Here is a 16396-nt window from a genome sequence, read left to right as displayed (position 1 = left end):
TACAGATAGACACTGTATATAGATACTCTATATATATATATATATATATATAATAGGCAAGAGCACAATAACAAAAAGTAATACACTCATTCTAAATAGAAGTTCTTAAGTAGTTCTAAATAGAAGCAACCAATCACGTCAATAATCAGAATCACATGAATTTTGGCAGAGCCTTCAGACAGATGGTCACACCTGTGGAAAAAGCTCTTAATAACGGTGAATACATGACAATAAATCTGAATTAAGGCAAGTCTGACCTGCAGCAGTCATTTTCAGTCATGACTAACCCAGATTGAAACTAGCTATACAGGACTGCGGGCAGGGGTGGGACACAGCATTGCAGGTTTTTGCGGTGAGATCTAGAGGGATGATAAAAGCCTGGACATTTGCAGACCTTTGATAGACAGCAGCCTCAGACACACACAACTGAAACAGCTGAGCTTTCAAACCACCTCACTGTGAGCAGATCAGCTGCTTCTGAAACTGTGATAAGTTTCACTGAGAGCAGGATGTTCAGCCTGAGGGGGTTCATTTCCTCCCTGTGACTGAACTCACTTTCCTTCAGCCACTCCTACAGAGTTACATCACTTCGCCTCACCTCACTCACTTTCCCAGATCAGATACACTGCGTTAGTGAACGCTCCGGCGCTGTAGCTAATGAGCTGAATCAGGTGAGTGTGAGTAGGGTAAACTCTGAGATTCTCTGTTCAGATGCAGTGCTTCATATTTTCACTGCACAGTGTCTCAGAAACAGAGCAGCGCTTCACAGAACTCTCTTCATTTTGCTCTGCGCAAATAAACTTGGAACAAAACGTTCATGTACTGAATTTGATTGTTAGTGATTCTTCATGAACTACGTTTTCCAGCTAGAGGGTTTGAGGATAAAGACTGAGGCAGTAGTGTTAAACAGAGGCAGATCGTTAGTGTTTGGCTGTTCATCTGAAAGACTTTAGACTGACCGCCTTTCTCAGAGGCGAGACAGGATGGGTGGAGTCAGTACAACTAAGAAAATATAATTTCAGTGAATTATGGTACAGTTGCGTTCCCTGACTAAAGGTACTGAGATGAAGCTTTGAGGGACCACCTCGATGACAGTTTAGTACCTTTTCTCTGAAAGGGTAAAAGAAAACTGATCAGTGCTAATAGTTACATAGCGCTGCCCTTATGTTTGCATCTCGGTGAAAAACAGTGATTTCAGTTTTGCACACTGTGTGATGCAGCTGATGTAGAAGAGCAGGGGAACTCAAAGAGTACTGAAGTCAGAATAATCATGTTTTTATGCAAGTGACTTAAACATCTCTGCTAGAAACCAACACGTAAGCTTCATTTCCACACAAAATGAGGGAAGTGCAGTGTTTAGCCCAAGGGTGGGTTCACTGTAACAGACAGTTTAACCCCTGCTACAAACGTCTGATCAATCAGTGCTAACAGAGTTAATTCAGTTTAATTCTATGTTGTAAGAAATAAGTTTTCCAGCCATTCTGCATTTTATATCATCATCTATACGACAGTCAGACAGACAGATCAACTGATAAGACTGACTAAGACTGTGTGACACTGACAGATTTATTTTAGTGCCGTGAATAAAAACTTCAGTAAAATATGCACATTGTTTCTGAATGACTACAGCTTTACCAGCTGATAATGTTAATTTCATTAATGAACATATTTAAAACCAAACCACTGACATCTGAAAGAAAATCCCTGTTTTCAGGTGTTTCTGGGTTTCATTGTAAACTCTCTGTAAACTGGATCAAAAAGACTGAATGTACTTTATTAGTCTTTGTGTACTGATGGTGTTTTGAGCTGTAACACTAAAGCTGTAACTAACTCCACAGTGCGGAGGCTGGACTGAAGTCCAGCTGCACTCACTGTGAGCTGGTCAGTGAGATGGAGATTACAGTGACTTAAGGTTGGATTCTGTGATTCACACAAACAACCGAAAAATTACCTCAGTTGTTTGTATGTGTTAAAACTTTAACTACAACCAGCCATTTAAATAATGCACTGAAGACAGCTAAGCTAGTTAATGCAGTGTTTAACATTAGCTAGCTAGCTAGGGAGCATGCTATTTATGCTTATATGAGAGCTTGCTAATTGTTAGCAGTACAACAATTAGCCTTAATGAACTGTGAGTTTAATGAAAAGAGATGTGATTTTTTTTGCAACATGATGTAAATTAACAAGTTCAGCTCAGAAAGCCAGCTTTAGTTCAGATAAAGAGGAGCTAAACTGCAGAACATTACTCTCGCGGTCTCACTTTAATTTAGATTTCTTTTTTCAGGATGCTTGTGGGAGCGCCAAAGGAGAGGGCGGAGCCAAAACTTCAAGCCAATCGGACAGGAGATATGTTTGCTTGTCCAATCAACACAAACCCCAAAGACTGTCAAAGAGCAAATTTAATCAGCTCAGGTAAAGTTCACACTTTAATTAACAAAGCATACTGTTTAACCGGTCAAGCGTGCACTTCAACGAGTGAAGCGCAATCTTTAAGGAGTGAGACATAGTGTTTATTGAGAGAAGCGTACTTTACTGGGTGAAGCAAAGTCTTTAAGGAGTGAAGCCTAGTCTTTAATGAGAGAAGCGTACTTTAATGAGAGAAGCGTGCTCTTTAATGAGAGAAGCGTGCTTTTTAATGAGAGAAGTCTAGTCTTTAATTAGAGAAGCGTGCTCTTTAATGAGAGAAGCGTGCTTTTTAATGGGTGAAGCGTACTCTTTAATGAGAGAAGCCTAGTTTTTAATTAGAGAAGCTTGCTTTTTAATGAAAGAAGCCTGGTCTTCAATGAGAGAACCATGCTCTTTAATGGGTGAAACATACTCTTTAAAGGGAGAAGCCTAGTCTTTAATGAGAGAAGCATGCTCTTTAATGGGAGAAGTGTACTCTAACGAGTGTAGTGTATTCTTTAATGAGTGAAGCGTGCTCTTGTAGGAATGTACTGCTCTCTTTAATGAGTGAAGCGTATTCCTTAATGAGTGGAGTGTACTGTTAAGTAAGTGTGTGTGTGTGTGTGTGTGCGTGTAGACCCTCCGGACAGTGACGGGATTGTAGATGGAATGTGGCTGGGTGTTTCAGTGGTCAGTCAGCCTCAACCTGGTGGACGAGTTATGGTCAGTTACTTCACTAATTACAAACACTCACACATAGCACCGTGAAAAACTCAGAGCACCCCCCCCCCCTTTTTTTTTTCTTCATTCAAACAGCTGTTAATTTCGAGTCTTTGTTTTGTCGGGTTAATGTTTGTGAGACCAGATATAAGATAAAGATTGCACAATGAAGTAAAAACGTCACACTGAAAAATCAGGAGTTTCCAAAACTGCAGTTCAAAAACTGATTAAAAGCTACAGATAAAATGTGGCTCCTAACAACCACCTGGAAGAGCTGGTCAACCCCAAAACCCCATCAGATAAACAGCACTTAAAGCTTTCATCTTTGAGAGAGAGGAGAAAATCAAGCTGCTTCAGATCTGAAAACATCCATCTAGAAAGGCTTCTGTAAAATTCCATAGAACTTGGAATCCTTTGATTGCATATTTTGAGAAGCTGAAAAGTCTCCTCACTAACTAGCATACACCCCCTCTTCTTCTATGCAAAGAATATTCTTTGCTTAAATAACTGTGATCTCAGTATCTGTATGTACAGTCATATGACCCTAAATGCATATTGTGTGTTTTAATGCATTTTATGTGTATTAGTCAAATTTTGAAAAAGATACAAGCTTTTCCTGACCCAGTCAATACCATGAAGATATGTGCTTTTTTGTTTATTTTTATGTATTTATTTTTTAGTTTATATTTGCTTATACATATATATATATATATATATCAGAATCAGAATCAGAGAATCAGAAGAAGTTTTATTGCCATTGTCAATGAACAGGATTCACAGACTAGGAATTTGCTTCGGCATGAAGGTGCAACATAAAAACAAGTAGTACTAGGCATGCAAAATTAAGTCCACATAAATAAATACTCTATGCAAATATATAGATAGAATGAATAAAAATAAATATATTTATATATTTATAAAGAATAAAAATATATATATTATTAAAGTTCTGGTTAGGTAAAATATGGAATATACACTGCTCAAAAAAATAAAGGGAACACTCAAATAACACATCCTAGATCTGAATGAATGAAATATACTCATTGAATACTTTGTTCTGAAAAAAGTTGAATGTGCTGACAACAAAATCACACAAAAATCAATAGAAATTTAATTTATTAACCAATGGAGGTCTGGATTTGGAGTCACACACAAAATTAAAGTGGAAAAACACATTACAGGCTGATCCAACTTTGATGTAATGTCCTTAAAACAAGTCAAAATGAGGCTCAGTATTGTGTGTGGCCTCCATGTGCCTGTATGACCTCCCTACAACGCCTGGGCATGCTCTTATGCTTCTAGCATTGTCCTGCATTAGGAGGAACCCAGGGCCAACCGCACCAGCATATGGTCTCACAAGGGGTCTGAGGATCTCATCTCGGTACCTAATGGGTTGGGATGGTTGGGATAGTGTAGTGGTTAACACCTCTGCCTTCTACACTGTAGACTGGGGTTCAATCCCCACCTGGGCAAACTATACCAATAAGAGTCCTTGGGCAAGACTCCTAACACCGCCTTAGCCTACCTATGTAAAAAAAATAATCACATTATAAGTCGCTCTGGATAAGAGCGTCAGCCAAATGTAAATGTAAATGTAATGGCAGTTAGGCTACCTCTGGCGAGCAAAGAAATGCCACCCCACACCATTAATCACCCACTGCCAAACCGGTCATGCTGAAGGATGTTGCAGGCAGCAGATTGCTCTCCACGGCATCTCCAGACTCTGTCACATGTGCTCAGTGTGAACCTGCTTTCATCTGTGAAGAGCACAGGGCGCCAGTGGTGAATTTGCCAATCCTGGTGTTCTCTGGCAAATGCCAAGCCTCCTGCATGGTGTTGGGCTGTGAGCACAACCCCCATCTGTGGACTTCGGGCCCTCATACCATCCTCGTGGAGTCGGTTTCTAACCGTTTGTGCAGACACATGCACATTTGTGGCCTGCTGGAGGTCATTTTGCAGGGCTCTGGCAGTGCTCCTCCTGTTCCTCCTTACACAAAGGTGGAGGTAGCGGTCCTGCTGCTGGGTTGTTGCCCTCCTACAGCCTCCTCGTCTCCTGGTGTACTGGCCTGTCTCCTGGTAGTGCCTCCAGCCTCTGGACACTACGCTGACAGACACAGCAAACCTTCTTGCCACAGCTCACATTGATGTGCCATCCTGGATGAGCTGCATTACCTGAGCCACTTGTGTGGGTTGTAGAGTCCATCTCATGCTACCACGAGTGTGAAAGCACGACCAACATTCAAAAGTGACCAAAACATCAGCCAGAAAGCAAAGGTACTGAGAAGTGGTCTGTGGTCCCCACCTGCAGAGCCACTCCTTTATTGAGTGTGTCTTGCTAATTGCCAATAATTTCCACCTGTTGTCTATTCCATTTGCACAACAGCATGTGAAATTTATTGTCAATCAGTGTTGCTTGTGTTGTTTAAGTGTTCCCTTTATTTTTTTTGAGCAGTGTATATAAATGACTGTCATTATACATTTGTGTAAATCCACAAATAAAAAGATATAAAAAAAAAAGATATGAAAACATCCACAAGTGTTTGTCCATCCTTCCACTGTGAGAAGACAACTCAGCTCTTTGGGTCTGAAAGGATGTGTAGATGATCAAGAAGAACCTCACTGAGAAAAGGAGACGGACACATCAAACAAAGAAGCTGAACACTGACCACCCCAGAGTCCAGACCTCAACACCACTGAATGTGTTTGATTACTTCAGAAAATCATCAACCAGCTTCTAAGACTGAACTTTGGGGTTATGTCTGCAGATTCTTTGAGGAACTGAAAGTGAGTCTCCTGGAAAGAATGAAAGCTGGAATAAAGAGAAAGAGTGACACCTTAGCTGCAGAGGGTCATTTTCTGTGTTTCCTTCATTTTTATGATGCAGAAAAATCAATACCTTGAAATAAACAGCAGATCTGACTTTAAATAAATGTTGGGGGTCTCTGACGTCTACAGTGCTGTATACATTAAGATCATTTATTTTGAGTTTGAACTCACTTTTGGTCAAAATCAAATTCTCTGGCTACTTTTAAAGATCCTAATAATAATAATAATAATAATATCCAAATATTTTAGTGTGTTGTTGCTATTGTTTATTTTGTTTGTCTGTTTTTAATGTGTCTAAATGTGAGATTTATTGATTCACTGAATCTTGGGCTGAATCGTTTATTGAATCGTTCATAAGTGACGTGAAGTTGCAGGTGAAGGTAAACCTGTGTGTCCTGCAGGCATGTGGTCATCGCTATAAGAGGACAATGGATGGTGGGAACACTCTGCGCATGATTGGGAAGTGCTATGTTCGGGGAAATGACCTGACCTTTGACCCCAATAAAGATTATGACTGGCAGTACAAGGATGAAGTGTGTAATCCCTTTGGAGACCAGTCTCAGGAGGGTCTCTGTTTGATGGGCATCTCAGCGGCCATCACTCAGACTGACAGCATTGTAGGAGCGCCGGGTTGCTACAACTGGCAAGGTGAAAAACACATTAATAATGTTGCTTTGTAATGTTTTTGTAATATCATTAATTATTATTGTTAATTATTTGCAAGGAAAAAACTTTAGTAATCATTGATAATGTCTCTGAAGTGGAAAAACATTCATAATGTAATAATAATGCTAATTCATTTATCTATTAAAGAGACAAAAACACAGATATAATGCCTCAATAAGGAGGAACAACATTAATAATCATGTCTTTGCGAAGTGGAAACATCTTTATTAAAGCTTTTTATTGTCTTTATAAGGTGAAAACCATAAAAAAAGCTTTAGAAAATGTCTATAAGCTATTAGTCCCCTCTGCATGTGTGTTTATGAAAGTGTTGGTGTCCTTGGTAACCACTTTCTCTGTTCTGCAGGAAATTCCTTTGTTATTTACAGAAATCCAACTACATCCTACAGCAATCAGAAGATGAAGTTTCCCGACATGAATAGAGGAAATATTTACATCGGTAAGACGATCAATTAATAACAACAAAAAAACAACAAAACAGGCTCTAATTTTATTTGAACTCTGCAGGTATGATCAGTTTCAGTTTAATGAAAGCAAATCACTGTATGTAATTGCTGTGTGTAATTGATGTATTTAATTACTGGGTGTTTATTTACAGTGTTTACTTGTGATGTTTACTTATTGTGTTTATTTACTGTGTTTAACTATGTCAGGCTACTCGGTGGCGAAGGACTCAGGTGTGCTGAACAGCACAGAGGACACAGTGGTGTCTGGCGCTCCGAGAGATGACTCTAAAGGGTCAGTGATTTTGGCCAGAGTGGTTCAGAGAGCCGGCACTGAGTCGGATCTAGAGACCCAGCAGATTCTGAAGGGACAACAAGTCGGCTCGTACTTCGGAAACAGCATCGCTATAGTGGACCTCAACAACGATGGGTAAGACTGCATGGGAATTATGGGTAAATACAGGTTATCAAATAAACAGGAAGTCAGGCAAAGATCTAGCTGAAGGACGATGAGATGAGTAGATCTTTATCTTACTTGTTGTGTGTTTATCTGTTTACTTGTTTTCCTGCTGTTGTTGCACACAGGTGGAAGGAGCTGATCGTGGGAGCTCCGTTTTACTTTGACCGGAAGAAGGAGGAGGGCGGAGCTGTCTACGTCTTTATGAATGAGAACGGCTCCTTCCAGCTGAAAACTGATAGGAAGCTGACCGGACCGAAGCAGTCAGGGTTTGGCATGGCTGTGGCTGCAGTCGGAGACGTTAATCAGGACGGCTTTCAAGGTGAAACCAGTGATTTACTTAATGTTATAGATTCACCTTTCTTTATCAGAATGGATGATATTAGAATATTAGAGTATCAGAATATCAGAATGTTAAGAGTATCAGAATATTAGAGTATCAGAATATCAGAACAGTCTTATCTGCAGTGCTGTGCTCTGCTGCCCCCCGCTGGTGAAAGTTCTCATCTCTGAAACTCCTGTGTGTCAGATTTTGCAGTCGGCGCTCCGTATTACGGCTCGGGCAGGGTGTACATATGGCTGGGCAGCAAATCCGGCCCCTCCAACCAACACAGTCAGGTACGAACAAAAACCATCTGATTAAACATGAAGCCTTCAGTGCCCAAATCAGACACCAGAGTCAGATTATAATGATCAGCAGGAAACACACTAATCACACACATTCAGGAGCTCATTAACCCTCCATTACACTGTGTTGCCTCAGGTTAACAAACATCATGTTACAGTGACGGGGCAGCACGGTGGCGTGGTGGGTAGCGCTGTCGCCTCACAGCAAAGAGGGCCTGGGTTCGATTCCCCGACCGGGTGACCGGGGTCCTCTCTGTGTGGAGTTTGCATGTTCTCCCCGTGTCTGCGTGGGTTTCCTCCGGGTTCTCCGGTTTCCTCCCACAGTCCAAAGACATGCAGTCAGGTCGATTGGACATGCTAAACTGCCCCTAGGTGTGAGTGTGTGAGTGACTGTCTGTGTCTGTCTGTCTGCCCTGTGATGGACTGGCGACCTGTCCAGGGTGTATCCTGCCTTCCGCCCGAAGACTGCTGGGATAGGCTCCAGCACCCCCCCGCGACCCTGACGGAGAAGCGGATTAGAAAATGGATGGATGGATGGATGTTACAGTGACTGGATACATTTTCATGAAGCATTTCTACACCAAATAATGACCTTTGTACATCTAAAGCCACATCTGTTTGAGTATGACATTCTGTTTTTTAATGTTTAATATCATGTCGATTTTAGTTATTATGCACTTATTTAATAAGTATGTCGCCTAGACGCAACACAGTGCTTCAGTGGAGTGGATTACGATGTTTTATAGTGTTTGGTTTGGTGTTTTGTGGTGTTTTATAGGGTTTTGTTCAGTATTTTGTGGTGTTCTGTTTGGTATTTTGTAGTATTTCATACTGTTTTGTTTGGTATTTTGAGGTGTTGTGTTTTATATTTGTTTATAGTGTTTTGTTCCAAATTTTGTGGTGTTTTACAGTCTTTTGCTTGATTTTATAGTGTTGTGTTTGGATTTTTGTGGTGTTTGTGATAGGTTTTTCTTTGGTGTTTATATATATATATATATATATATATATATATATATATATATATATATATATATATATATATATATATATATATATATTGTTTGGTATTTTATAGTGTTTTTGGTTTGATTTGTGGATGCTCTGTAGGTGATTGAGGGGAAGGACATCACTAATGGCGGGTTTAAGACGTTTGGTTACTCCATCAGTGGAGGATTAGATGTTGATGATAATAAATATCCTGACATGGTCGTGGGGTCGCTGGACGATAAAGTGGCATTACTCAGGTAATCAGACTCATTTGTTTTCCCTGTTTGTACAGAATCTCAGTGCTGATGAATTTATTAATGACTGTATTTCTGTGAGATTTGTTTTGGTCCTGTTTTGTTTTCAGAGCTCGTCCTGTGATCCACCTGCAGAAAACCTTCACAGTGACACCGCAGATTGTGAATTCAGATGACTGCGACTCCTGGTGGGCTGAACTGTCACTTTAATTCACCACTTCAACAACATTAATAACTGCTGTGTTTATATAAAGAATGTATAGTTTATATTAAAGAATCAATAAAGTGATTTTACAAAATGTAGACAAACATTATAAATCATCATTTTATTCATATGAAGTAGAATAAAATTATAGTAAACAAAACACCAAAATGATTTAAATAATGATTTTCAGAATTTTCTTGTTAAAACATCTCTGATTTTAGACTTTTATTACCACTGAATAATAGACATGCCTAATGTTGATTTTATTAAAACTTAATTCATTTCATTACTATATTATTACTGTACCATTAACTGAGTGCTTTGTTTGTTTGTGTTGCAGTATTGAGGTGAAGGTGTGTTTTTCCTACACAGTCAGTACCGGAGATCAAAACCTCAAAAAAGACATCAGTAAGTTCACCTGTTTACGTTTATATTTACTCTGAATTCTGTCCACTGACTGAACATTCAGCCGCTAACACTCCCTCACTGGTCCATCCCACATTTACATTTTATCATTCGTAATTTAAATGTTTCACTATTTCACTGCATCGTTCTAAATTTCATTAAAACATGATTTTATCCATTGAGGTTTAAATCAATGAAGATCCCTCGGTTCCTCCCAGGTGTCAGAGAGAGTCTGAGAAGTTAAACTAATATGTGTCTGTAATTTTATTTTAAACAAAAGGGGTAAATTCTTCAAACACCCAGCAGAAAATTGTCCTATCAGGATTGTTCGCTCTGTACAATTTATGCAGATACAGCTCCTCTCTCATTGTTCAGGACTTAAGGAGCTGGACTGAAGACTTTACATGTTTATGATTAACTACCAACGCAATCAGGAAGTAAATTAATCATCACGCTATGAGACCATTTTAGAGAGAAAAAAACACCTTCTGGAGGTTCTAGATAACTGACTGTGAATATGATTCGTAGTCTAATCAGTGTTCCAGTTAGTTGTTAGGAATGTTAAACAGTGGCAGCAGCTCGATTTCAGGGCTCTTTACTGAAAGAGTCACTGTAACACTGACACACCAGTGTTAGTTTAGCGCTAACATGGTATAAGAATCCCACAGGGGTGCTAACAGAAAATAGCATTATTTCAAAGATGGGCTTTTTTTTTGGCTGAGTGTTGAGGCGTATGGCTGGAACCGAAGGTCAAGCTCTAACAGTCACAGTTCTACTTCTTATTATCTCCACTGCTGTGAAGCTCGAGTGCCTGAAGTTCAGAGACCTACAGAATCTAAAGTTAAAACTTCAGATTACAAAAAATAGATATACAATAAACACTGCTGGCTATGAAGTGATCAGGGATTAGATTGTAATCTGAAGTGCTGCTGATGTTTTTAGAGGTTGCATTTACGGTGGATGCTGATCTGCTCCAGCGCTCCACGCGCAGCCGAGTCCAGTTCCTTGACACCAACAAGGACACCTACACCGGATCCCTGTCCATGCCATCCTGTCAGACACTAAAGCTCAGGCTGATGGTGAGGGTCACACACTACACTTCACTGCACATACACTGTGTTTGCTTTGTACTCAGGCTGGACAGACCTCAGTGTGGGCAGGAGAAGCCTCTGGGCTAAAGTGTCGGTGAGGTCAGTGTTTGCGTGAACATTAGGTAAACAAAACAATTAAGCTAAAAATTAAGGGTCATTACTTTTCCAACAAAATCAGCCAACATACAATATTACTGCAGAATAAAGGGATTATAGTTAGAACATTAGGACATAGGACCCTGGAAACATGGGAATCTGGGTAAACATGACCCTGGAAATATAGAACTTTGGAAAAATGGCACCCTGGGAAAATAGGACCTTGAGAACATAGAACCCCTGAAAAATGGCACCATGGGAACATAGGATACTGGGAAAATAAGTAACTTGGAACACTGGATAATGGAGACATAGAACCCAGAAAATGTAGAACCATGGAAAAATAGAACCCTGGGAACATAGTACCCTGGAATCATAGAATGCTGGGAACATAGTTTAGTGGTGGGGTGTTGAGGGGTGAAGGAGTGTATTTAGTGGTGGGGGGTTGTGGGGGTGAATGGAGGTGTTTAGTGGTGGGTCAAATATATAAACTGGAATTTTTGGTGAACTATCACTTTTTCCCAGTGTACTCTCAGGGTTAATATAGTGTGATTTTCCTGCAGAATCCGATCCGGAACAAGGTGGCGCCGCTCGTGTTCTCGCTAAACATTTCTCTCTTCGAGCCTCAGCCAGACTCTCAGCAGCAGCTGCAGAATCTGGATGCTTTCCCTGTCATCAGCCAGGGGGAGGCGCTGACAGACAGAGCAGAAGTGAGTAACACACTCTGACCACAGCACCCACCCTGCTGACCACTTACTGATCAGAAAAGTACAGTATAATCAATATTCTCAAAGAGATTAACAATGTTCCAGATAAACATAAAATAGTTCAATGCTGATGCTCACAATGACAGAGATGCTGTAGAACATCCAGAACAGCATTCTAATAAAGCTGATATGATAGTTATTGATGAAACTATTGCTTGGTGACCAGTAGTGGACAGTGTCCAGGTCTTCAGCGTTCACTGGCCTCTTCATCTCTTTAGATTCACTTTAAGAAAGAATGTGGACCCGACAACAAGTGTGAGAGTAACTTACAGATGACCGCCACGTTTGCCAGTGGTCAGCAGGAGCTCCTCCCAGCGTAAGGACCGTCTCATAAACATAAACACGAACAGCTCTAACTAATTGCAGCTCTGAGTTCTGCTGATTTAACCCTCGTCACCAACAGCAGAACCCAAAATGAACATCTCCTGTGTGTGTCTTTGTTTGTGTGCGTGTGTGTGTGTGTGTGTGTGTGTGTGTGTGTGTGTGTGTGTGTGTGTGTGTGTGTGTGTTTGTGGGTGTCTGTCTGTATGTGTCTGTGTCCGTGTGTAACTGTGTGTATGTGTGTATCTGCATCTGTGTTTGTGTGTGCGTCTGTGTGTAACTGTGTGTGTGTCCGTGTGTACCTGTGTATGTGTGTAGTCAGGGTGATCATCAGGTGCTGCTGTTCAACTCTGAAGTGAAAAAGGTCACTGTGCTGGTGAATGTCTCCAACGTTCCGTCTGCGGGGAGATTAGCGGAGGACGCTTACAACACCATCCTGAACATCACCATCCCACCTTCACTGCAGTACTCGGCCGTCAGAACCGAGGTGAGGAACGGAGTTGGGGACAGGGGGTAGGGGCGAAGGGCATAAGGTTTAGGGTTTAAGGGTTATTGAGAGGGCGATTAGGGTTTAGAGTTTATGGTGTATTGAGTGGACGGTTAGGGTTTAAGGGTTATTGAGTGGGCTTTTAGGTATGTAGGATATAGGAAATAGGGTCTGGGGTAAAGTGGTAAGGGTTTTATGGTTACAGATACAGAGAGTGGAATAAAGTGGTTTAGGGTTAGAAGGTGTTATGTGTTGAGGTAGCAGGGTATAAGGTTTGGGATTTAGGGAGTAAAGGGTTATAGGGTATAGGGTTTAGGGGTAAAGGTTACAGAGTTCAGGGATATAGGCTTATAGGGTCATAGAGTATTAATTAGCTCTACCCAGCCAGCCTACAGCAGTTAGCCCTGCCCATTCAGCCTACAGCAGTTTAGCTCCACCCATTCAGCCTACAATAGTTTAGCCCCTCCCACTCATCCTACACCAGTTTAGCTCCACTCATTGAGCCTATAGCAGTTTAGCCCTGCCCATTCATGCTGAAGTCCATTTTAATCATCTCTCTCTCTCTCTCTCTCTCTCTCTCTCTCTCTCTCTCTCTCTCTCTCTCTCTCTCTCTCTCTCTCTCTCTGCAGAGTGCTGCTGTACAGTGTAGTCTAGAAGGTATTGCTGTGTTATGTGAGCTGGGAGATCCCTTCAGGAGTAATCAGAGGGTACCGGACCACCCTACACACTCTGTTCTACTCTCACACTGGCAATAAAATTAATTCCTCTTATAAACTCTGCTGAAGTCTGAGCGTGTTCTGCTATTCTATGTGTTTAACAGAAGGAGTTTGGGATCATCTTTGAGACACCAGGAATCAGTCTGGATACTCGAGAGATTGAAGTGATCCTGCAGCTCTCAACGTCAGTCTGTCTCTAACCCAGATCCACTCTCACAGCACCACACCCAGCACTTAAAACGACCCAGTCTATATCACAGAACCCACATTTAGAGTCACTTATTCATTCAGCCTAATGAGAAACTGCAGAACAAACTCACTTTATATCACTATACCATCATTTAGAGTCAGTTATCCATTCAGCCTAATGAGAAACTGTAGAACAGACTCAGTTTATATCACAATACCTACATTTAGAGTCGGTTATTCATCAAGCCTAATGAGAAACTGTAGAACAGACAGTTTAAATCATAGTCGCACAGCAACCATCTAGCAACACATGAGCAACTACCTGAGATACCATAGCAATCTCCCACCTGAGCTGAATGTCAGCCTGGCCCAGATTACTGATGACCTGCTCAGAAATGTGATCTGTAAACTCATCCAAAGTGTTAGATCACATTTCAGGAACTTCTCAGGAAAGTTCCAAGACTGATGAAAATTTTATTATTTATAAATGCTGTTGACATCAGAGTGGAGCAGTCCAGGGATGTGGGAAGTGGGTTAAAAAATAATGATCATTATGAAAAGTTCTGGACTTTATAACAGTTTTTAAAGAAGAGTTTTTATTTCAGTCACACTTTTTTTGGATGGTCCCCTATAGATGCTGTACAGATACCTAAATCAGTAACAAACTTTCTGGTGATACTTGTTGTTGATGATCAACAACAGTATGGCTATAGTTATGGTTAGGGTTAAGAGTAGGTGTAGGTTTTACCTTGAGGTAAGGTTAGAGTTAGGTTTAGAGTTTTGCATAGATTTAATAAATTCTTTCAAACTGAACTTGAAGTTCTGTTTTATTGGATGGATATTTAGCTAAATGTTACTTAAAGATAAACTGAGCATTTGCAGAACACCTAGTGTACCATCCAAATAAAGTGTTACCTGTATTTCTTATTTTAATAATCTGCAGTAGCTGCACTGATTAAGTGAAGTGCGCCATACAGTGAGCAGAAAACTGGCCGCTTTGGGGCTCAGACACACTCAGTTTGAGATTCAGAGAGAGAAAGTCTCTGCGGAGGCGTGGGTTCGAATCCCACTGCTGCCACCATCTGTCACACCTTGCTTGCAGATGAGGGTAGATATGCTCTGACAAGGTTGTGAGTTGTAAGATAAAGCGATGGCAAACCACAATAGCACATTCAGTGCAAGGGTCTATAATTAGTCATAGGTGCCCAGAAATTAACAAAATGTTAAGAAAATAAAAATAAACAAACAAAAAAAACTACAGAATATACTATGAACTTTGAGGAAGCAGCAGTTTCCTTCAAAATACATTTGCTCAACAATCAACCAACCATCTCCCCTCTACAGAAGTGCAGTTGTCCTTAGATAGACATCCACTGGTCTGCCCAACCCAGCACATACCAGCCTCTGCAGGGGGAAACAATAATAACAAGCAATAATAACTTAAATACAAAAGCCAAGAAAAGCTTGTTAACAATGGATCTTTGAATCATGAGCTAAAAACACACAGAATGAACAAGACCAAATGAAATAAAAATTAGATGAATGAATCCCCCTTCCAAATGGATCACTACTTCTACTGAGTATGTCTGAATTTTGCACAGGCATTGTTTAAGGACAGCTCAAACTGTAGTTCATGTAAGATGTAAAATCCAGTAGTAACATTAACTGTAAAGGGTGATTATGTATCAAGCTAGCAAAGACTGAGATTGCAGTGAGAAGTAATGATAAAATGGTAAGAGAGAAAGTGTGTGAACTCCTGTAAGACTAGAGCAGGAACAGAACGGGACTGAAAGAAGAGGGAAATATGAAAGGAAATGGATTTAACTAGGGAAACTAGTTTGTTCATTTGGTCACATCTGTGCAGAGCTACAGGCCATTTCTGAACCCTGAAGTAGAATAACATTGTTTTTAAACTCATCATTAGAGTTGTAACTTATGAATACAAACAAAACAAGTAAAAATGAATAATTGAATAAAAAGGCAAATCATTCTGCATGATGTCGTCACATGACACAGACACTGCACCCCTAACATTAATTGTTCCACTTCTCTGGAACATCTAATTCATCTGAGGCTTACAGAGCAGAACTGAGCAAGAAGCAAAGGTTCTACATAGTTCTGACAGAGGAGAGCATTGTAGGTAGGAGTGAAGTCAAACTGCAGACCTTCCAGATGATCTGCAGTGAATGTAGTTCAGTTGGAGACAGGAAGCTGTGATGTGAGGACGAATGTTGATATACCAGCCTTACTAAGACTAAACAAGCCCAGAAATCTAGAAACTAATAAAGTATTAATAAAGCATTAATAATGTGTAGACTGTGTTATTACTTTTCTAACACTTGTGGTTCTTTGTAGAACTTTTACATTATTTTGAAGTTCTTTACCAATTTAACAGTCCCTTATAGAACCTGTCCCAGTTCTTGTGTTAGAGGGGTAAGGTGTTGGGGCTACATGGCCCTTTCAGTTTGAGTATTGTGAGATAAAAAAGAAAAACTGTTGAGATGGCTGTGCAAAAATTATGATAACCTCTGTATTACCATAGTTTGGTTTATGGTTTAATGGTTTATGGTCCCCTACTTGAAGTTTACCATTCCACCTTAAGTGGTAAATGGAATGAAATTCGAACAAGAAGCTGGTGAATAGCTGACCTTAGCTTCAAATGAATGAAGAATTAGGTGTGGGGAATAATAAATAATTGAAGGGAAGTTTTCGACCACAATCTCTTATAACTCAGTT

General features: G+C 40.4%; 1 protein-coding gene across 2 annotated transcripts in view; it reads left to right on the top strand.

Annotated features, from left to right (window-relative positions):
• itga3a (integrin, alpha 3a) overlaps positions 1-16396 on the top strand; it is a 45275-nt gene that overhangs the window by 17068 nt on the left and 11811 nt on the right. For both annotated transcript variants that reach the window (XM_037544910.1, XM_017722615.2), the window contains exons 2-17: positions 2285-2412; positions 3023-3108; positions 6333-6579; positions 6962-7054; positions 7269-7488; positions 7644-7837; positions 8045-8133; positions 9250-9386; positions 9494-9571; positions 9929-9996; positions 10936-11072; positions 11744-11890; positions 12166-12263; positions 12587-12755; positions 13385-13462; positions 13576-13655. In XM_037544910.1, the coding sequence (XP_037400807.1) occupies positions 2285-2412; positions 3023-3108; positions 6333-6579; positions 6962-7054; positions 7269-7488; positions 7644-7837; positions 8045-8133; positions 9250-9386; positions 9494-9571; positions 9929-9996; positions 10936-11072; positions 11744-11890; positions 12166-12263; positions 12587-12755; positions 13385-13462; positions 13576-13655 (2049 nt within the window). The remainder of the gene's footprint in view (positions 1-2284; positions 2413-3022; positions 3109-6332; positions 6580-6961; positions 7055-7268; positions 7489-7643; positions 7838-8044; positions 8134-9249; positions 9387-9493; positions 9572-9928; positions 9997-10935; positions 11073-11743; positions 11891-12165; positions 12264-12586; positions 12756-13384; positions 13463-13575; positions 13656-16396) is intronic.

The sequence above is a fragment of the Pygocentrus nattereri genome, chromosome 14 (genome assembly GCF_015220715.1).
Source record: "Pygocentrus nattereri isolate fPygNat1 chromosome 14, fPygNat1.pri, whole genome shotgun sequence".
Taxonomy (NCBI): Eukaryota; Metazoa; Chordata; class Actinopteri; order Characiformes; family Serrasalmidae; genus Pygocentrus; species Pygocentrus nattereri.
This window is presented reverse-complemented; position numbering and strand designations above follow the sequence as displayed.